The sequence below is a fragment of the Buceros rhinoceros genome, unplaced genomic scaffold (assembly GCF_000710305.1).
Source record: "Buceros rhinoceros silvestris isolate BGI_N320 unplaced genomic scaffold, ASM71030v1 scaffold3634, whole genome shotgun sequence".
Lineage (NCBI taxonomy): Eukaryota > Metazoa > Chordata > Aves > Bucerotiformes > Bucerotidae > Buceros > Buceros rhinoceros.
In genome coordinates this window covers 372-22407 of record NW_010406300.1, presented here as the reverse complement: position 1 = coordinate 22407, position 22036 = coordinate 372, and the positions used below count along the sequence as shown (strand labels likewise).

General features: G+C 44.9%; 2 protein-coding genes across 2 annotated transcripts in view; one reads left to right on the top strand and one right to left on the bottom strand.

Moving 5' to 3' along the window:
* ATL2 (atlastin GTPase 2) overlaps positions 1-14772 on the top strand; it is a gene marked incomplete at its 5' end in the record, with an annotated part of 17717 nt that extends 2945 nt beyond the window's left edge. Inside the window, 11 exons of the mRNA XM_010134009.1 lie at positions 1474-1608; positions 2679-2783; positions 4330-4380; positions 6595-6651; positions 7279-7371; positions 7624-7762; positions 8554-8681; positions 10799-10855; positions 12046-12117; positions 12703-13134; positions 14229-14772. Coding sequence (XP_010132311.1) covers positions 1474-1608; positions 2679-2783; positions 4330-4380; positions 6595-6651; positions 7279-7371; positions 7624-7762; positions 8554-8681; positions 10799-10855; positions 12046-12117; positions 12703-13134; positions 14229-14348 — 1389 coding nt within the window. The remainder of the gene's footprint in view (positions 1-1473; positions 1609-2678; positions 2784-4329; positions 4381-6594; positions 6652-7278; positions 7372-7623; positions 7763-8553; positions 8682-10798; positions 10856-12045; positions 12118-12702; positions 13135-14228) is intronic.
* Positions 14773-17137: 2365 nt separating this feature from the next.
* On the bottom strand, positions 17138-21601 carry EIF4A3 (eukaryotic translation initiation factor 4A3; the record flags this gene model as incomplete). The annotated part of the gene is made up of 10 exons (XM_010134008.1): positions 17138-17330; positions 17568-17695; positions 17780-17887; positions 18385-18500; positions 18992-19130; positions 19255-19396; positions 19805-19885; positions 20395-20527; positions 20631-20693; positions 21535-21601. Coding segments are annotated over 10 exons (994 nt in total), but the record flags the coding sequence as incomplete, so codon positions are not given.
* Between the last annotated feature and the right edge of the window lie 435 nt (positions 21602-22036).

Here is a 22036-nt window from a genome sequence, read left to right as displayed (position 1 = left end):
GGGAAAGATGGAGGTAACAAGGAGTGCTTCAAACTGATGCAAGGGTCAGTCAGAGGCAGGCTTAAGTGCACCATCCACAAGCTGAAGCAGCTTCAGCTGCAATTGTGCCTGTTAAGAAACCAAACTTTCCTGTGATGTGAATCATGTGAAATGAAAGGTGGCCCCATCTACTGCTCATTGAGGGACTTGTCAAAAGATTTGTGTAGTTTTGGTCTGAGTTGGTACAAATAAGGAAAACTTATGGACCAAACTGGGAAGGTCATGTATACAAGAACATAAAGGGAACATATTGTTGAATAATATAACAGATTCTTTTGAAAGTGAATAACTACAGTCCACTGGCATATACATGTGAAATGTAATTCAGCATTGTCGAACTGTATCCTGGGGGGGTACTGAAGTCCAATGCAGGCCTGGAACTTTGATTTCTAGCATGGTCAGTGGATGCATAAGCATCTTCTGGGATAAACTCCAGGGAAAAGCTGTTTGGGTTTTGCTTAGTCTTTCTGGTAGAGGTGTGTGCACATGACAAAATAAAGAAACAAAAAGCCCCAAACCCAAATAACCAATCTGTAAAGAGCTGTGATTCTCTTCACTTGGATACGTGTGTTCATTTTCTAACACAGATGAATTAAACGTTCTCATGTAATGGCCAGATTCTTCTGTGTGAGCCACTGCTCCACCTGTGGCCTGTCTTTGAGGGCCTGAAGATCTTGTTACAGTACCGTCAGCCAGAAACATCCCCTGCAAACTGTGCTTGACTCTCTGGTAGTCTTCCTGAAAGTGGGCAACATGCCAGTAGAGTTTTAACGTGGATGGGTTGATTCACACGTATGAAACTCTCAATGTGACTCCTTCTCTTGAGTCTGAATCATTTAATCACTTAGGAAAAAGTATTTTGTAACAGTGACAGGTGTGGATTAGAGATCTTCTGGTCCTTGCCTGTCCTCTTTGGCTTCTGCGGGCTGGCACTGGGAGTTGTGTGCTGGCCTCTCTTAGTGCAGGGGCTTAGATGCTTAGCTGGTTTCAGCAGGTGCCCTCTTTGAGGGGGAAGGGAGAGTATTAAGTAAAGATCGGGTTTTTTTGTGCCTTGCAGGGGTTTACCTGTTCCTGTGGTTAAAGTACATGCTATTTACAACTGAGTTTGAGTGGAGTCCTCTGAATTGTGAAAGAGCATGAGTGTGAAATGAAATCAGTCTACAAATTTGAGCTGTTCTCATTAGCTCTGAGTGCTTGAGACTTAACATAGGCTCTTCAGCGACTACTTCTACAACCACTGAAACACAGTAGACTTGAACGACGTTTCTTTGTGGGTCATCCTTGAAACACAGCAGGGTAGCATTGTGCTTTAATATTCTGTGCAGTGTTGTCAATTGCTCATGAGAGAACAATGTGGAAGTCTGCTAAAACAGTGTATTTAAAAAAAAAAATCTCCTCCTTGGTTTTAAATAAGATTCTCCTCTTGTTTTGTAGACTTCTCCTTGCTGGATAGGTGGAAACACTGAGCCATTGACTGGGTTTACGTGGAGAGGTGGATGTGAACGGGAAACCACTGGCATTCAGATTTGGAGCGAAGTGTTTGTAATTGATAAACCCAATGGCACAAAGGTAAAGCGCTTGGCCTCAGTAGGTGTACGTAAGGATGTTTGCCTCTGAAACCCACAGCACTGAAGGTGTGCTCATGGAGGCAGTTCAAACATCAGTCGCTTTTATTTGCGTTCAGTAGCAGTGTAACATTTGGAAATCTTTTATCAGTGCAAGTACAAATTTTCCTGCTGGGTTGTAAGATTCAGTCTCCAACAATAGTCCCAATCTAAGAGGACTTTCCTTTGGCAAAGTCTACTCTGTCCAGGCGGATGGGTGGGTTCTCCTGTGGCTATTGGAAAGCATCCACAAAAGAAATGGCTATAAATAGCACATATAGGCAAGAACAGCTCCATAAGAACACTGTCTTTTGGGAGGTGAGAGTGTGTTCTAGATTGTAACTGTGTCCTAGTGAAATGCGATGCAGGGCTGTAAGTATCTGCAAACAGCTTCACTGTCTGAAGGCCTGTCCCTCCATGTAGTTCAACAGGTAGTCTGAAAAGGACGGACTAACAGTGGAACAAAAGACACTGACTGTTCTAATCAAAGCTGGTGCATCTTTTTTAACTGTCAGTTTAACCACAAAGTTTGGATGTAGCTGTTTCTCTTCATGCTGAAACAGTGTTAACGTTATTAAATATATTTATGCCACAATACTGGTGACTATCTTGAGCAATGCATGTTCTCAACCCTAAGCTCTTGCTCGTTTAACTTTCATACCCTTTACATTGGCAAAGGAAACATCTCATGGCCAGTTGATGATGGGATGCTGATCTTAGTGGCTTGGTGTGCAGGAAGTTTTATCAAATTTCATAGCTAATAGAACAGTTCTCTGTTGGGAGGACCTCTTTATGCTCTGGGGACACATCACTCGCTTGTTCTTGCTCATTGGTAATCTCTAACTGAAAGAGAATTGTAGTGGATCCCCAAGAAGGCAATTGGAGAGTTTAACTTTTATCAAGATCACTTAATTCCTTGATGTTCTAGCAGACAGTATCAATGACCTTGTTTTCTTCCGAAAATTATCATTTTAAGATAGAGATATTTAGTGCTAACAATTTGGTCATCTGTTGCTGCTATTTAAAACCCCCTAGGTTGCTGTACTACTCATGGATACCCAAGGTGCCTTTGATAGCCAATCCACTATCAAAGACTGTGCAACGGTTTTTGCCCTGAGCACCATGACGAGCTCTGTCCAGGTGAGGATACTTCTGCTGTCACATAATGGCAGCTATACAAACACCCTGTGCTGAACGTATTAAGAGCGTCTCTTGCTGTGCTTTGAAAGTTCACCTGCATGTTCTTTCTACAACTATCATTTGAGCTTTCATACTTAGTGACTTGTTTTCAGTGTAATGTAAGTTTGTTGGTGGAATCAAGGTTATCCAAGGCCAAGCTGAGTTAACTGACTGACTGAACTAGGGAGTCCCCAAAAAAGCTGATAAAGTAGAAGGTGCTTCTGTACGGAATCTTTTTAAGACTTCAGGTACAATTTGAGGTGAATTTACACTCTGATCTGCTACACTTAAAATCACTGCTAATGTCAAACTACGGACAATTCTCTCTCGCCATGCCCAAAGCTGCTGTAAGCTTGTGCCTTAAACGTGCTGAGAGCGAGCAGGTTTTTGAGGGATGACAGCTGAACTTGTTCAGATATGCTACAAGATGAAAGTAACAGGAGTCTGTAACAATCAGTTTGGTTGAAAGAGATCTTTAAAATCATCAAGGCCAGCTGTTAGCCTAGCACTGCCTGGTTACCATTCACCTGTCTCCCTCAGCACCACCTTGGCCTGGCTGGGAAACCCCTCCAGGGATGGGGACTCATCACTGCCCTGGGCAGCCTGGGCCAATGCTCTACCTCTCTGTAAAGAATTTTTTTTCCTGATGTCTAGTCTGAACCTCCCCTGGAGCAACTTGAGGACTGTCCTGTCATTTGTTACTTGGTTGAAGAGACAAATGCTCACCTTGCTCCACCCTCCCTTTCAGAGAGCTGTCCAGAGCGAGAAGGTCTCCCCTGAGCCTCCTTTACTGCAGGCTAAATGGCCCTAGGTTCCTCAGCTGCTACTTGGCACACTTGTTCTCTATACCCTTCACCAGCTGCTTTGCTCTTCTTTGGATGTCTGTAGCACCTTGTTGTCCTTCCTGTAGTAAGGGATACTACTTCTGCCCCATGAGGTTGTTTGGGGATTTATGTTTGTTTGGCTTTTTAGTTTGTTTTGTTCCTGTGGTTAGGGTAAGTTATGGGTTATTGATTTATTTACTGCTGTGCTGTTAACAGTCACAAGCTCCCTGGATAAAATCAGATTTCTCTGGGAAGGTTGGAAAGCAAAAAAACCTGGTGAACTAACTATCCAGTTATTTCTGTGTCAGAGATGCAGCTGCAGGATCACTGAATCCCTGAGCACCTGGACGTGAGGCTGGCAAACAGACGTGCCTTTTTCAGTTCTCCTGTCTCACATCTGTGATGGTGATTTGAAGCATTCAGCAGTTTTCTCCGATTCGTTTATGACTTGCTTTCTTGGAAAGAAGCTGTTCTAAGAAGAATTAGGGTAGGGTAGTCAGCAGCATTTTTGCCTCCAGCACTTTATATAAGTGACTTTTGAGATGTGTTCTGTAACGTCTTTCTAGTTGCTGACTTTTGGGTAGTTAGACTTTTCTAGAGGGGGTAAAAATACTCTGATAGACTATACGAGTGTGAGGGGATGGTTTCATGTTGCACTGTGGTTCTTTTACTGTCTCTTGCAGGTGTACAACTTGTCCCAGAATATTCAGGAGGATGACCTTCAACACTTGCAGGTATGAATAATCTGAATTTGTATTAAGCTGATTCTGAACTGATGGTCTTGACATTGTTCTTGAAGATATTGTGATTTGGGAGCTGCCTACTACTTCATATAAAAGACAAAGCTGACCTGATGCTAAAACCAGTACTGCCTGTAACATTATTTGCATCAGTTCCATAATGCTGTGATGCTTCTGCTGTGCCATCGCAGAGGTAAAACAGTACAGGCATCTAATCCGCCTGAATCTTGTTTGTACAGTCTGTTCTCTGTGATAAGTTCTGAAATTCCTGAAAGGATGAGAAAGAAAAATGTTTTGTAGAAGTATTTAATGAGAAAATTTCAGCATTTCTTCTTTTTTCCCTAAAATAAGAAAATGGATGGTGTTTCATAACCAGTCTCTAAAGAAATGTGGGAGCTTGGCTCAGGACAAAGTGTGTCTTCTATCCAGAAACCTTCTCTAGCCTTTCAACTGAACAGTTTTATCTCTGCTTAGAAACAAAGACAGGAAAGAGTTGGCCTCTCTTGACTGTAGAGTTTTCATCCTCTAACAGAACATTGTGGTCAAAGGCCACTGAATTCTGGCTTCATGTGAATGGCGCAAGGACCTTATCTCCTTAACTTAAAACCTGTAGCTTTAAAGGCTGCTTGTGTATTAACAAATGCCTGCCTGTGCTCAGGCCGTGACCTTGTCACAGCTTAAAACTGTTCTACATGTCTTCTGATTGAAAGGACTTCTGTCTTGGTCAGTGCCAGTACTGGAAGTAGAAGAGCAGTAGCTAAACATAGTCTTGTGGTGTGGTTCTCAGTTAACAGAGTTGTATCACTGGGCAACACTTTCCTGCACACCCCCCCCCCCCCCCACAAAAAAAAACCCATTAGCCACTAACAGGATCATCTTGAATCTCCTTCTCATGATAGCATCCTTACATGAATATTTGACCCCCCCCCCCCCCCCCAAAAAAAAAAACCCTCCAACCAAGCACTGCAAATTAAACTCCTTAGTTAATTATTTGAAAGCCAGGCTTTTCTTATGCCTCGGGTCCTTTGACTGCCTCAGTGCAGTCTGAATAGAGTAATTCCTTCCCGTTAGACTGGAGGGGGAGATTTGAGGGAAGGATGGGGGAGAAGGGTGGTGAAGATAAGCAATGGGTAGGGGACACTCATGCATTTAAAGCAGTGGCAAGGAGTTGTGGGCTGAGGAGGGAGATTCTGAATTTCTGTTGCAAGAGGAATTTCTTTTATTCTGAGATCCTGTTAGTCCCTGGCTGCCTTTTCCACATGGCAGGGAAGTGAATGGGGTAGGGAGTTAGGATCACAGGAGCCATGATCATGTGGGTGCTTGGCCACAAGAGCTGCTTTTTGCTTAGAACAGCAAGGGCTTGGAAATTAATTTGTGTTTAAGTTAGTCTTGTCAGATGCTCTTGTGATCAGCACAGGGGGAACTGTCTTTTTAGCCATGAAATTTATCTTAGATGTTCCAGGAGTTAGTTTTAATGCAAAAGAACAGTTACCCAGTACTCGAGCATACTGGTGCGCTTCCTTCCTCTCGATCTCCCAGATCTATAAGGAGGCTGGCATGGATCAGCACTGGGCAGCATTGAGCTCTGCTGAAACAGCCAGCACAGTCCATAGTTGGTGTTACCGTAGCCTGTCTGGCTCACCCAGTCTGGTGAAAATACTGTTGCTATTAAAAATGGTGAAAGCAATGAGAGGACGACAGCTGATAACTTGCCTTTGTGCTGGAAGGGAAGAACAATTATCAGTTAATGTCACAGGCTGAAGTAGTGGTCTGGGAAGCTGACGAACTTGGCTTGTATTTAAATATCAGATATATTGGCTCTAGACAAGCTTCTTGAGGTTTCCAGGAATAAATCTTTTGCAGGAAGCAGGGGGCAAATGTTAGCCAGGCGTACCTCCTCAGTCTGGGAAACAAGTGTTGAAAACTGGCTTGCTGAGACGTGCCGCCAGCTTTCCTCTTGAGAGTTACCCACGGCCTTAGAGCCACGGTGCACTGACAGTTATGGGATACCACTGCGAAACCAGTGGAAATCGTACCTCCTCCCTGAATTTTACTGAGGATTGGTGTACTTGTTCTCGAGGTGTATTTGCCATTCTCAACCCAAAATAGGATTTAAGAGCAAATGCTTTTTATTTTCTAGTAACAGAGCATTTTAAAGTAAGAAAATGTGTTTTATATGTGGCACCCTCACTCTCTTCCTTCTATCAGTTGTTTACAGAATATGGAAGACTTGCTATGGAAGAAATTTACCAAAAGCCGTTTCAGGTAACTGTGTTTGTTAAATGGAACTTAGGCAATTGAATGTGTAGGAAGTGAGTTCAGGATAATTTATGAAGAGAAATTAGATGGGCTGAAGCTCGCCTGTTCTTTACAAGACTGATTTTTCCTTCCCTGTCACCACATTTCTTGGAAAAAATGTAATGGAAAAAGTGTTTAAGAGGATCGTATTTTGGGCAGGGGTAGCTTTGTGCCAGTTATAAGGCATAAAAGGAATGGAAGGATGAGTCCCCGGTGTTTCTGTGACTGGGCCAGGCAAAGAGTATCCCTTGTACAGCCTCATCTGGTCTAAGAGTAGCGTCAAGGTCTGTTTTCTATGGTCGGCTGAGAGAAAAGAGGACAGCGTAGTCCCTGTGGTGTAACAAAAGGCAAATATGTGGAGCAGGGAAGCTGTCTCTGAGATGCATGAGTACATGTGGGAGTGAGTTGCAGTTGTGTGGTTTGTGGGTGACTTTTTTTAAACAAACACACACTTGCATCACAAAACTACCAGGCTACTTCATTGAGAGGAGCCAAGCTTGGAGAATCTATTATTTAAACTAATCACACGTGATAGAGATTTTTGACCTAAGGAACGATGCAAGCCACTCACTGCTGTTGTTCTTCCTGTTGCAGACACTAATGTTCTTAATTAGAGATTGGAGTTATCCTTATGAACATGCATATGGCTTGGAAGGAGGAAAAAAGTTCCTAGAGAAAAGATTGCAGGTAATTTATCTCCAGTAGTCCTAGTGTGGTATTCTAACACTGTCAATGTCGTGATGCATGATGAGCTACCCTGTGCTAATAAAATACATTTGTGATGTTTCTGCTTGTGTCTGGAGTTCTGGGGTTTACAACTTGACATTCCTAGGTTCAGGAATGAAAGCTTTAACACTTGTGTGCTCTTACTGCTTTTAAGCTATAACTTAATTGCAGTACTGCAAAACTATTAGCAGTTCTTACTGTCTTTTTCTTCAGGTAAAGCAAAACCAACACGAAGAGCTACAGAATGTAAGGAAGCATATTCACTCCTGTTTCAGTAATCTTGGCTGTTTCCTGTTGCCCCACCCTGGTCTTAAAGTTGCAACAAACCCAAATTTTGATGGGAGGTTGAATGGTAGGAAGCATTACATTGTGTGTTTCTTGATTGAGATCACTGAGTTTATTTTCTTTTAGAATGGAAGTTAAGCACTGAAATGGTTGGCTGTTGACATGCTTGCCTGGGAAAACATAGGACTAAAAACTACAGAATCTAGAAATGCGCACTGTGTGTTATTTTCTGTGGTTTAAAGGTGAAGCAGGCAGATGGAATGGGTATCTTTGTGTCTAGCTGTTGATTGTAATCAGTTGACTTGAGACATACCTAAAGGTCACTGATTCTGAAGACAAATGAGGATTCCAGTGGGGAGAGTTCACAAAATTAAAGACTTTAAAACTGAAAGTCTTTTTTTCTATGAACTTGCCAACTGAAAGTCAGAACTTAGGATGACTTTAAAATAACAGCTGTAGGCTGCTGCGGAATGGAGACAGGCAGGATTCTTCCACTTGCTGCTTGTCCCCCAGCAGAGGGAATTTACTGGAGTGGCAAAGGCTGCAAGAGGGAGTTCCTGACAATGCCAAGGGCACAGACCTGTGGGGTTGTTGTGTAAGAGATTGGTGTGATTGGGAAAATGCACTTTAAATTTTAACAGGACTATGGAGCCTTGTTTTCTCAGTGTGTAGTTAAGAGTAATGCATAGGTAGAACTTACTAAAGCTATCCTGTGTATTTAAGCCTTTAAATAACTTAAAAATGCAGCCAGGGATGCTCTGGATTTTGAGGGGTCATGGGTTAGTGTTCCATTAGGAAATACAAGATTGAGAAGAAAACTGACCTTTTTTTTTTCTGAAATTGATTGAATTTTACTAGATATAGATGAGGATTTTAAGAAAGAACTGCGGAATTTGGTACCATTACTGCTTGCCCCTGAAAACCTGGTAGAAAAAGAGATCAGTGGATCCAAGGTGACCTGTAGAGATCTTGTAGAATACTTCAAGGTAAGCAAACTCATTATTTCTGTTAATGGTTTAAAAGAAAGTATTCTAATTTTAGGGCATGTTGTTCCCAGAGAAGATATCTAGGCTGACACTTGCTCATCACTTTTATTTTCACTTCATTACTCTGACTTTCCAGAACTGGCACACAACTTCCTAACAGCACAGCTCTTAGCAAGCTACTATTGGCCAAAGTTCTGGCACGTAGGCTTTTATTTGTCTGTGTAAATACTTAGAGGTTTCTTTTCCTACTTGGATGTCCTAGTTTGTCTGGATATGTTGCCTTTATTTTGAAGAGGGTCTTGTGTGGGTTGTGTAGTTAAAAAACCAGCTCTTAAACTGCTACGTGTGCAGGGAGAATTTCTGATAGTCCTCTCTGGATTTTAAATGTGCAAGGAGGATGCTTTCTGAACACCTGCATGTGCAGCAGCACTGTATGCTCTGAAATACTTGTGTATCCTATTTGCACCTGTTAGACCCTTGAGCTGCTTTGGTATCATGGTGACACCAGCAGAAGTGTGATCCCCTAATCCCTACATCACCAGGAGTTGGTGTGGTGTGTGTAACCCTTGTGTGTTGAATTGCAATGACTAAACAGTTGGTGTGGTAGGACAAAGCGGCACTCATTCCTAATGACATTAGTTTTGCATTACTGCTTCTGAGCATGCATGTTGAAGGAGAACAGAGCTGGGCTGATGTTGAGAAAAGCCTTGCAAGGGGAGAATCTGAGACCAGTACTGGTAAAATAACTTCTTATAAAGGAAAGACATGATATGGGATGGAGAAGTCATGGCTGTTCTGATGAGCGACAACAGAACAGCAACGCTCTGGAGTTTGTGTGTTCAGTCTCTGTGTTTATGTGGTTGCTTGCCGTTTTTTGTTACGCTTTCTTCTCTTTTAAGACCTGATCCTGTACAGCGTAGGGAGCACAAATTCAACAGCAGTTTAGAAAGAACTGCACACTAAAAACCGTGTGGAAAACTGCCTCCTTTGCAAAGCTGCCTGATGCCCATCCTGTGTCCAGTTTGGGAGCAGTTGAGCAGGGTGCTGTGGAAGTGTTGTGGTTATGTAACTAAAGAGGACTGCTCCCTTGGGACTGTGTAGCTAAAGCTGATACTGTGGAGTCTGGGTTGGAAACTGGAGGGCTTTTACTTGGAGGAAATAGCTACAGAAACAAAGAGGGTGTCAAGGGAACAGAGTCCTGTAAAACTCTATACATTTTTGTAGGTTGTCCTACAACCTAGAGCACTGGGTATATAGGGACCCTGGTAACCTTGTTCTTTCCTCTGCAGAAAAAACCCTCGTGGCAGAGGGTTGTAGAGAAGTCGTGGGGAAGAGCAGTAGTAGTGTGAAGAGTAACTGTCCAGCCTCTGAGGGGCTGAGCATGGCCTTATTGGTCTAACTTGCACACCTTGTCCAAAGCACTGAAATGGCTGCTGCTGCGGCTCTGCCTGAAAGAGCTGTGCCACGGGCCATCTTGTGGGCTGGAGAAGACATCGAAGACATGTCTCTTCCAGCCTTCTGAAACCCTGCTGAAATAAAGGACGACTGATGGGGTGGGGCACAGGGGGTTAGCCTCCCTGCTGAGCTTCCAGAGGGGTTTTGGCAGCTCAGCTCTGTCTGCATTAGTGCTTTGATCTGCTTTTTTAACTCCCACACCTCAAGGGAGCGAGGCATATGGGGACATGTAAGTACTGGTTCTCCCAGCACTGAGGTGTGTTTGGACAGGTCCCTTGCCAGAAGGGCTGTGTTGAGACAGTCATCTTCACTGTTTTGTTTTGGGTGAAGATTCCCTGCCTAGCAGAGACTTTCTTGTGTGTTTGAGGGAGCAGAACCCTGCTGTCAAGCCTGTCATGTCTTGAGATAGTGGCCGTGTCTGCTCAAGGTGCTCTGCTGCCCTGCTAGGCCCCAGCCTCAAACACACAAGGAAATAAAGGGATTACACCACTAGGGATAACTGTAAGAATGCCAGACTTGTGTGAAGAAATTTGCTTAATTGAATGTTTAGCATTGTTACAAAGAAGTAACCCATGAGCTCTGTCTTCATACCATCCCTCTTCTCTCCTCCTCAATCATAAATGTTTAGGAAAAGGAAATCTTTTTTTTTTCCTCCCATTTAGGCTTACATTAAAATCTATCAAGGAGAGGAGCTACCTCATCCGAAATCTATGCTGCAGGTATTTTACTTTTTTTCTAATAATCTGACAGATGATGAGCACTCTAAGTTCTTTGTGGGTGAAGATCCCAGCTACAGCAGATGTGAAGCTCCCCCCTGCCAAAGCTGTAGCTCTTGAAGGAGCTGCGTGCTTCGAAAGCCATCTGAACTGTGTAGCCTGCGCACACAGTTGTGTCTGCACTCAGCTGCATCCACCAAACAGAGCAGGGGTATATCTGGTTGATGGGGGTTTTCTAGTCTGCTGCAGTTTCTAAGCATGTGCTTCCTGTAACTTGCTCTCGTGTCAGTATCTTTCAGACTGTTAGAGGTCTCTTGGCATGAGATGCAGCCGTCACCACTGTCTGGCAGTTTGGGCTGCTCTGTGTGGGTTCGTTAAATTGGATAACTGCATTGAGGTTTCTTTTCTGGGCTGATCCAAAGAGGATGTAATCAGCTTTAAAGTGATCTGAACACAAACTGATTGTATAAAGCTGCATGTTGAACCCTGGAATTGTTTGGGGTGAAGAGCTTTCACCAAAGTGTGGGCTTTAGGGTTAATTTTATCCATTTAGAGTTTGTAAGACTTGAGATTTTTTTTTTAATCTTCCTGTGTCACTTCATTAAGACACAACTCTTCTGGGTGTTTTGTTCTTCAAGGAATTGAATCTTCAGACTTTTGGAGGAGTTCAGAGAACTCAGCACAGTGAAACAAAGGCTGCAATCATTTCCTCTAGTATGCTGTAAATGTGGCTGGGATGATGTCTTGCAGCATTAGCTCAAATAACTCTCCCTGACATGGCCCACTTTGAAAATAGTCTTAAATTCTGACACAAAAACTACACACGTATAATACAGAAATAAGACCGGCTTGCTTCTTTCCTCATGGGTAGTCATGTATGAGGATTAATGTTTAATAGTGTGGTCATCCTTACTTGCTTGTTAACAGAGGAGCATTCAGAAGAGATTGATTGCTCGTGATGAAAAGCCTGTATGAGCTTATGGGAGTTTGTCTGCAGCTGTACTAGAAAGTTGAGGAAAACGTTCTCATCAGTCATCTGTTCTAACGTCTATCGTTAACCTCCATGACTTGTGGGGCGTTTTTCTGGCACACTGAAGCTCTGGAGGTTGTGGGGCAACGTGGGGCAGTTGTAACTACGCGTATGTAAGTAGCTGGTAATGCTGTGATGACACACGGTGCTTGCTATTTTCTAGGCAACAGCTGAGGCGAACAATCTTGCTGCTGTGGCAGGAGCAAAAGACTTGTACAGTAAAGGCATGGAACAGGTACGATGACACAGCTTTCTCTACATGCAGGTACAGGCCTTTGTTTTTAATGCACTTCGTGTTAGTCGTGAGTGTATAAATGGAAAAACTTGGCTTAGGGCCAGGGCTTGTGATTTCTGCACTCTACTGTGGTGCAGCAAACCCAGGGTTCTTTGCTGAGAAGATATGGGAATGGGCTTGTTCGTAAGACAGCAGCTTTTACAGTTCCCCTCTGCTGCTCTTGACAGACATCCTAAAGTCCTGTGATGTGAAATGGGCAAACAGATGAGGAGACACTTGGTGGGCCGTGGTCACGCAAGGGTACAGTTCTGGTAGTATAGCCCCATGCTTCTGAGTTGTGGTCGTTCGTTAGCCTTAAAATGCAGGGATTAAAATCATTGTCAAGTTTTTAAAGTTTTGAAAGAAAAGAATTACCTGGTCTGTCAAAGCTGCATTTGTAACTTCCTACCTATTGCTTCTCATGAAGATAGTGACTACAGCAATCCAAGCTGGATGCCTGGGTGAACATCATGCTTCAGCATAATTATATGTGAGGTTTTAGTCTAGGAAACTCTGGGAACGATTATGTGTCTTCATCTCTAACAGGTCTGTGGGGGAGATAAGCCTTACATTGCCCCGTTGGACCTTGAGCGGAAGCACCAGGATTTCAGAGAGTTGGCCGTCAGGCAGTTCCGCTCAGTGAAGAAGATGGGAGGGGAGGAGTTCTGCCGGCGCTACCAAGAACAGCTCGAGGTGGAAATCGATGAGATCTATGCAAACTTCGTGAAGCACAATGATGGCAAAAACATCTTTTATGCTGCTCGTACCCCTGCCACTCTATTTGCCGTCATGTTTGCCATGTATATAACCTCAGGACTGACTGGGTTCCTTGGTATGAACTCCATAGCTACCCTGTGTAATCTTGTGCTGGGGATGGCCCTTATATCGTTTTGTACTTGGGCATACGTTAAGTACTCTGGGGAATTCAGAGAAGTTGGAACAGCCATCGATCAGATTGCTGAAGCTATATGGGAACAGGTTGGTATCTGTTTTTAATGCAAAATCTTCCTTTCTCGAGCAGACAAATCAGTTTCTGTTCAGTGCTGTGAGGGAAAAGAACATTAAACAAGCTTAGGATATGATCAAAAAAGTGATACTTAAAGGGCTGAAGAGCGCTGCAAGAAAAGTGGAGGGTGTCAGTTCTGCCTGTAGTACTTGTGAGTGCAGCTGCAGGGTACCTGGAGCACGTAAGGCCCGGTCAGACCCCTGCCCTTCCCGGGAAGGGGCAGAGCTGGGCTGATGCCGCCAGGAGCTTGCCATTGGTGGGCTGGAGGAAGGTGGTCTCCCAGAGCTCGCTGGCAGTGGTGTTACAATCACATGTCATCAGTAATAATGCAAAACACCCACAGGTCCTGTCTGAGTCACTCTGATTATATACCATGTTCTTGCCACTGATTTTTCTGAATCTCTGCCTTTCTTTTCCCTCCTTGCTTCAGAGGAATCCCAGGAAGGTGAGAAGTTACTGGCAATCAGTTTTTTTCCTGAACTTGATTGACTTTTTCTGCTGCCTTGTAAGAGCTGCTTTTCCTAACAGCTGAATTCGTGTTTTAGGTGTTTTCCAAACTCTTTGAAGTCCTTAGACGCCGATCAATTCGCCGTGCTCTTACGTCAGTGCCGCGACAGCGACTCTCATCCAACAATAACAAGAAGAAAAACTAGCCAGTATTTTTAACTTTCTTTCTGTATCTGAAGTGTTCACACTTACACATATAGGACAATAAGCTGGACCGTCTGGGCCGGTCTGCATAAATGCTGTAACCATACCAGACTGATGCTGCACATAGGGTATGGAATTGCACATCCATCTTCTAGGAACTGTAAAGTGGTTTGAATTCACTGAAATACTGCTGTGTAGGAGGGGAATCGCTTCTGTCCATAGCACGTGACTTATTCGACCTCATTAATGTAGCAGCAAAACTCATTTCTCTTTCAGTTCGTGCGAGTTTGTGTCAGACTTCAGCATTCTAAGTTCTTTCATTATTTCAAGTCTTGTCTCTTTGTGTGCTTTTATATTTTATTTTTCCTTGGTTACCTCATTTTTTTGTTTCTTTTGCACGTTTCTCATTCCACAGGTGTTGAAGCCCATGAGTGATAACTTGATGGAGGATCATATGAGGCAGTCTGTAAAAAACTCTATCAAAGCAGGCCTGACCGAGCAGGTGTCTCACCATGCCAGACTAAAGACAGACTGACAGCTCAGCTCCTCTTCAACTCAGCCCTCTCATCCTAGACATGCTTGCTGTACCATGAGAACTCATAATAAACAAAATATATAAAAAATAAACCAAAGTTTACAATCAACTGTAGAAGTAGTTTAGTGTGACTGGCTTCACAGATTGCTGCCATCACCTGGGAAGGGTAAGTTTGTCGGTGCTCTGCTTCTAAGACAAACCGGAGCCACGGAGACCGCTGGGGTGGGAGGTAGAGCGAGTGTGTTGTACGTGTAGTCCTGGTGATCCGGCTGGGGGGTCAGGGTGGGGGGTGGGGGGGGATCTTCCCCCAGTGTTTTGAGTCGATGCAGTCTCTGGCTTGCAGGGGGAATTCTCCTCTGCAGGAGGTGATTTCAGGGAGGCGTAATGACCGGACCTAAGTATGGTGTGTGCTGACTGAATGTACCCAGTTCCACACCATCCCTTCACCACCTGGAACGAGTGTTCCTGTATGTTGAGTTGGTGAAGCCCTTAGAGCCACCACATTACAATATGTATCTCGCTTTATTGCCTTTGATACCGGTGTTACACAACTGCATGTGTAGGTTCCTGACGCTGCTGGTGGCAGAACTGGCTTGTGAGGGAGGCAGCGGGTCAGAGCATGTGGTGTTTTGCCTTCAACTTGCAGACCTGGTCCCAAGGGAGGTGCATATCAGAACCGAGCTGTCTTTTTCAGCAGTTTAGCCTTCATGTATATAATATTGCCATTAATTCTACTGGGGGAGAAATTCCATCCAAAAATGTTGCCTACAGCTACCAAGCAATGAGTTAGGATTGTCTGTACAGTGTGTTTAGTTTTTATTTTTTAAGAAATCACAGATAGGGCATGTATATGAAATATAAATATATAAATACAATTTTGTATCAAAGTTTTGTAGTTTATGGCAAAACCTGGTTCTGTGATAGCTAAGTGCAGTCCCTGTAAAGGAATGTTTGTGGCTCATGTAAATGTGTGAATGCATCAACGATTTGAAGTTTTTTGATATATTTGTGATATTTACCTGCCTTGAGCACTGCAATCTCTCACCCCCTTGGGAAAATCAATGGGAATATTTGTTGTGAAACTGTCTTCTGTTGCATTTTAAAGTTATTTCCTGTAATTTATTTTCAATACATTATTAAAATCGGTTGTGTATATATGAAATGAAATCCGTGCTTATTTTTAAAAGATGTTGGAGTATGTATTCTACTACATAAACTATGTCAAATAACTCTCCTGACAATTATATGAACAAATGGTCTATTGTACTTCATAGCTTTCTCTTGAAGCTGCTGTTCCTCTCATGCTTCTCTCAAAGATGATTCTGTCCAGCTCACGCCCCCTCCCTGGACAGGAAAACTGCCTGGTACTCTAAAGCACGCTTGAACTGTGGAGTTGCTTTGTCAGCTTCTGCCCCCCAACAGCTGTATCGTCCTGAGATCTTGTCACTGGCTCTATTGTCACTCTTGGCTACATCAGTGTCAATCGAGGCACGTTCAGATGTGTGGAGTGTGGAGGCAGCTCAGTAATTAACTGCTGTAGTTTCAGATGGAAATGACTGTGGGCAATAGCTGGGGTTTTGTTTTCATTCTTAAATGATAACAGTTTGCATCGACATCTGAGCTTTGTCAGTCTCCCCTCGCGTGAGGGAAACCATCTCTCTAGGACTAAAGCAATTGCACTGTGACTTTTGTACCATAAAGAACTGCTGGGGAGCGGAGGTTTCCTGTCCTCTGGAGACGAGGGCTCAGCTCCAGGTGAATGATGAAGATGAGGTAGGAATGTTGCATTTTATGGTATCTTCTCTCAAACTGTACAGATTAAATACTGTTATTTAAACAATCTCATGCTTTGGTGATGAATCTCCTTTCTTTATTAGCCAAATACCTGCAGTCACACAGCAGGCTTGGAGGGCTGTGCTTGCCTTTCTTCTTGCCTTCTCCAGGAAGGTCTGAGAAAGGGTTGTTTAGCCCTGGCCCAGGCTGCCCAGGGCAGTGGTGGAGTCCCTGTCCCTGGAGGGGTTTAACAGACATGTGGAGGTGGTGCCAGAAGGGACAGGAGTCAGTGGGGACCTGGCAGTGCTGGGGGAATGGGTGGACTCGAATGTCTCTTCCAACCAAAACAATTATGTGAAATAGGTGGTTAAGGCAATGAAAGGGGGTGGTCCTGTGGCACTAAGTTGTTGGTGATTGTTCTTGTCTGTTCTGTTTTCTCCGCTTCCCTTCCTGGGAGAGGGGACTCCACTCCCTGTGTGTGGAGGTCCAAGTGCCAGCAGCTGGAGTGGCGCTTATGTTACAGGGGCTGTGTTTGAAGTACCAGCAAGCTGGAGACTGGAGTGAGTGGAAGGCAAGTGCCACCCACTGCAGATCAAGGTTGTGTCCCCCCATGTGACTGTCAAGCCAGGTTTAGCAGCAGGTAGGATAAAGGGACGTGGGAGCCAGGTATCGAAGCAGCTGTAACGCTGAGCTGGTTATGCATCTGTTTCTGCATGAGGCCATGGGGAGATGAGGTGCAGGCTGACTGCTGGAGGGTCTGGGATTCACCTGGGACCCATTTGGGGGGTGTGTGCTCCCTCTACTGGGGGCACCTAGAAGCTGAAAGAGGCTCTAAGGGCCCGTGAACAGCATAGACCTGTCTGAAGGGGTTCCTGAGGGCATCAGGGGCCTGAAGCAGCAGCTGGAGGGGGGCTGTGGGCCCATGTCCGTGTGCCAGCTACTGGAGCTGACTGGTGATCCAGAGGCCAGCTACTGGATGGATGTCATCATCTTGGGTTATAGTAATTTGGCACAGGTTATGATAAAACTTTTTTATTGAAAAACATGGGTTGGGAGTAAAGACGTTATTTACACAAGTTCCCAAGTGCAGCTCAACTCAAGAACATACGACCAGCAATATGGTAAAAGGACGTGGGTCCAAAACAGTTACGGGGGCTACCAAACAGTGCAACTCCCTGGTATAGGCAGACCTTCAGATAAGATCAGCAACTGAAATAAGAGAAAATGAGAGACTGTAAGTACACAGAGTGTGCTGAGCACCACAGCTCAGCAGCACTGCACACCTACTGCTGTTCCCAGGCTCCTCCCCAGGGTAAGTAAAGATGGGCTGGGCTTGGGAACGAGGTGCATGGTGAAACAGAGCAACTGGCATTTCTCTTTCAGGTGCAGCACAGGGCTCCCAGCTGGAGGAGGGCAGAAGTCTCGGTGGGGGTGGCCAGCACTCACCGTTCATAGGCATCTCATCGATCTGGGTGGAGTAGTACTGCTCGATGTCTCGCAGGATGCGGATGTCATCATTCTTCACAAAGTTGATCGCTACACCTTTTCGGCCATATCTGCCCGACCGGCCAATTCTGCACAGGCAGAGGGTAAGAGAATGCAGCTGCCTAGGGGCAGGGTAATCCTGCCCCACTTCCCCCTGCGAAGGCTGAGCTTACCTGTGTATGTAGAGTTCTCTGTTGTTGGGTAAGTCATAGTTAATGATCAGGGACACCTGAGGCACATCCAGGCCTCTGGCCCAAACATCTGTTGAAATAAGGACTCGGCTGCAAAGAGAAGGGGACAGCTGTCATGAGGGTACGAGAGCGCAGAAGTCATAGTCTCTAGCACAGGGCATCCCCTGCTGCTCTGCTCCTCCTGCCCACAGTGCGCTGGCAGCATCCGTGCTTCTGCTGCACGGAAAGCTGTCCTGTGCGGCATCACCAGACTGCAGCGAAGATGGCTTTCATCTTCCAGAAAGAATACGATGCTTGTAAAATACAGAGGACAGAGCCCAAATATTTTTCTTCCTTGACTTATTTTAAATGCAGCAACTCCCAATCTCTTCAGCAAAATAAAAGTCTAATTCTATGCCTAGAAGTATGAGCATCCCTCCTTGGAAAGCAGCAACCTCCCAACCTGGTGACAGATGGGAACTATCTGGGCTGCACAAGGCCTTCAGAGAGGAGAGGTACTGCTGGTTTCTGAGGTCTGCTCCCCGCAGATGCCAGAATTCCTGCCCTGAGGCAGCAATGCTGTAAGCAGTGCTGTTGATGGCATTTACCTTGCACCAGATCTGAACTCTTTCATGATGGACTCCCTCTCCTTCTGCGGCATGTCCCCGTGCATGGATGAAACAGTGAAGTTGGCTTCCCTCATCTTCTCTGTGAGCCAGTCTACCTGCGCACACACACAACCAAGCAGCCGGGGTTAGCTCTTGGCTCAGGACAGCCAGATGTGCCCGCGGTGCTTGGGGAATGTTTGCAGTCATGTGCTGGTACAGATGGAGATATACCTGAACAAGTGGTTTGGAACTAAAGGAAGTAAATATCCTCACAGAGCACTGGCTATATGACACAGGGCCCCAGGAGCCCTCTGGGGAAAGGCACTCAGGGCACTTACTCAGCAAGTGTGGGGATTACAAGCAATTAAAAGAATAAGCACATTCTGACCTAATCATTTATCTAAAAAGGTGATTGCTGCCACCCATGTCAGGTCTGACTATTAACTAGTGGTTTAAACCAGGCACATCTCAAAGATGAGTGTTTAACCTCTGTTCTTAGTAAACTCTTCCCAAGCAAGGCAACAACCAGCCCTCTGGACTGGGTTTGTTGTGGCATTCCCCTGAGTCACCTGCAGAAAGTAACGTGCCCAGCTGATGGCTGCGGTACCTTTCTCTTGGTGTTACAGAAGATGACAGCCTGGGTGATGGTAAGCGTGTCGTAGAGGTCGCACAGGGTGTCAAACTTCCATTCCTCCCTCTCCACAGCTACAAAAAACTGCTTGATTCCTTCAAGGGTCAACTCGTCACTGCAGGGAAGAACAGCAGCTGTACCACACCACAAGCAACCCTCTGGAGGAGCACAGGGCTTGGGCAGGTGTGAAAGATGCTGGACCAGCTCAGACCGCTCCTGTTCTTTCCGAGGAAACTCACCGTTTCACCAGGATGCGAATGGGGTCTGTCATGAATTTGTTAGTCATCTCCAGAATTTCATGAGGCAAAGTGGCACTGATCAGAACGACCTGCGTAGCTGGAGGCAAGTATCTGTAGACATCGTAAATCTGCTCCTTAAAACCTGGAAAGTCAATCAGGCGGCACCAAACTGTTAGCACATCTTTCTCTCAAATGTTCTGCGTTTTCTGATCTGGAGTTCAGCACTGGGCCTGTGCCCTGAGATGAACATTACTGAGTGAATCGGTACGGTGTCACACAGTGCTCAGATTCTCCTCCTCCCCACTGAACTGTGGCTGTGGTACACAATGAGGTATGACAGGCAGCGCTCGAGAATTTGTCACTAGTGAAAAGAACACCACACCTGTATCAGACGAGGCAGAGTAAGCAGTGTAACCTGTTGCAGCCTACAATTAACTGTAATTGTCTAACTTTGGCAAAACCAATTGTTTTTAGAAGTGGAGCTGCCAGCTGGGGTGCCCTAGAATCTCAGAGAGGTGAGAAGAAAGGGAAAATCAGACAATTACTTTACCTTTATTAAGCATTTCATCTGCTTCATCCAAAACCAGCATTTTGATGGCGCGAGTCCTTAAACTTCGACGACGAATCATATCTGTAAGAGATCCATATGTGAACCTGAAGGCTAACACTACTGCCGTGGTAACTGCCAGGGGCAGATCTCCAGGCCATGAAACCAGCTGCAAGTGCACCCCATCTAACAAAGAGAGTGCGAGGGCCAGGACACAGAAAATGTGGACGTAACTTTGACAGCTCCTGTCTCTTCCAGGATTCGGAAGTACTTCCTGGGACTGTTAACATTTTCTCCTTAAATACTCTTTACTCCCCTGCCACTGTATAAAGAAACACTTCAACAATGAAAAGCAAAGTGCAAATAGAGGAAGTTAAACTACTGTCCCCATTGACTCCTCTCTAGTCCTTGCCAGGTATTACTACAGTACGTTGTAACCTTGTTAACGGGAAGTCTAACGTTATGCTAATGCTGTCAGGACAAACGTAATTTCCATCCTGTTTGGAATGTAAGCACATGGCAGCTGCAGGAGGTTCCCCTGGCTCTGCTCAGGTCTGAAGCTGGCGATGATGCAGCTGCCCCCATCTCCTCACCAAACACACGGCCTGGAGTGCCAGCCACAACATGCTGCCCGTAATCCAGCTTCCGGATATCTTCGCCCACGTTGGTCCCTCCAATGCAGGCGTGACACTGGACATTCATGTAGTCTCCCAGAGCAAGAAGACCCTGCATTGGTACAAAGGAACGGCTCTGAGCTCTGCTCTAGAACTCCGAGGAAGTGGCCCCAGGACTTGCAAGTGCTTTATGGATGGTGATGTAAAACTCCTACCTTCTGAATCTGCACAGCCAGCTCCCGAGTCGGTGCCAAGATCAGTGCCTGCGTCTCACGAACCTGGTGAAAACAGGCGATCGCATGGCAGTAAATTACAGGGCAGAGGGCCACACAGCATTTTGGAATGTCACACCTGAGAATTCTGTGTGAAATCTAATGTTTGCAAGGGTCACTACACCCAGAAAGCTGCTCTCACACAGAGCATTTACACAGTAAGAGCCTCTTTGACAAGAGAGCACTTAAGCAGTTCTTTGACATATTTTTTTATTCCAACCTTATTTCTGAAAACCATTATAAAAGCCTGTATTTTTCTTCCAAAAGAACAGAAATGAATTTAACTTCAATTCTGTACCTCCAGTTCCGATAAACACCTTGCACTGCACAAGGATTTCAATTTAATGATTTAGAGGATCACATTTTGAAATATATTGAGTACTCTACAGAAATGAAGCAAAAACCAGACTTTTAAATTTAGAACATAGTTATACTTAAGTTATACTTAAACCACTGGATGGACACAGAAGCAAACATCTGTCAGTCAAAAAATCTAGGTTTGATTCTCTGCCACGTGCAATAGCTGTTCAGACAGGCTGCCAACGCTGTTAGGACTGCCTGAGGACAATTCTGCCTGCTGAGAGGTTAATTTAGCCCTCTAATATGTGAGAGAGGTCAGCTTTTAAAGCCGACTCTATCATTCCAAGGCTTCACCTGAACTTATTTTGCCAAAGTGGGTTTAACAGTTGTGTCTGATGAAACTGTCAGTTGTCTGAGGTTGACTGCCCTCATAATTAAAAGATTTCGATGTAAAGCTTCATTTATTCACTCTAAAAGCTAAAGCTTTTATGATGAAGACTCTACCAATTCAGTTAAAAATAATTTTTAGCATGTGCTCTAGAACTACCTGTATATCCAGGCACTGCAGAACGGAGATGGAGAATGTTGCTGTCTTTCCTGTTCCTGACTGTGACCTGAGGGAAAAGATGGTTGACTATGCCATGTGTCCAGACAAACAACACGGCGATTTCAGTGTATTCCCCTCCTCTGTTCTTTGCTGTTCCTTCTCTGCAAAGAAGTCCTTGCTGCTGCCAGGGTGTCTGATGAGGTTCGTTACAGCCACAGTGTGAGCAGCAGACGAGCAGCTTTGGGAACTGCAGTCTCAGACATGGAGCACTCTGCTGCAGCATCTCCGGCTCTGGCATCAGACCAGCAGTTTAACTTCCTGCAATTTGTTGTATGTACTTTTTTTTTCCCCCAAGTAAGTGGTGCATAAGACAATACCATTTGGAAGGCTACCCCTTCCCACTAGAGACCTGGAAAGGATGGGAGCAGCATCATCCAGTGGCCGGGGCTTTGAACTAGATGATCTTTACGGTTCTTTCCAGCCCAAACCATTCTATATTTTT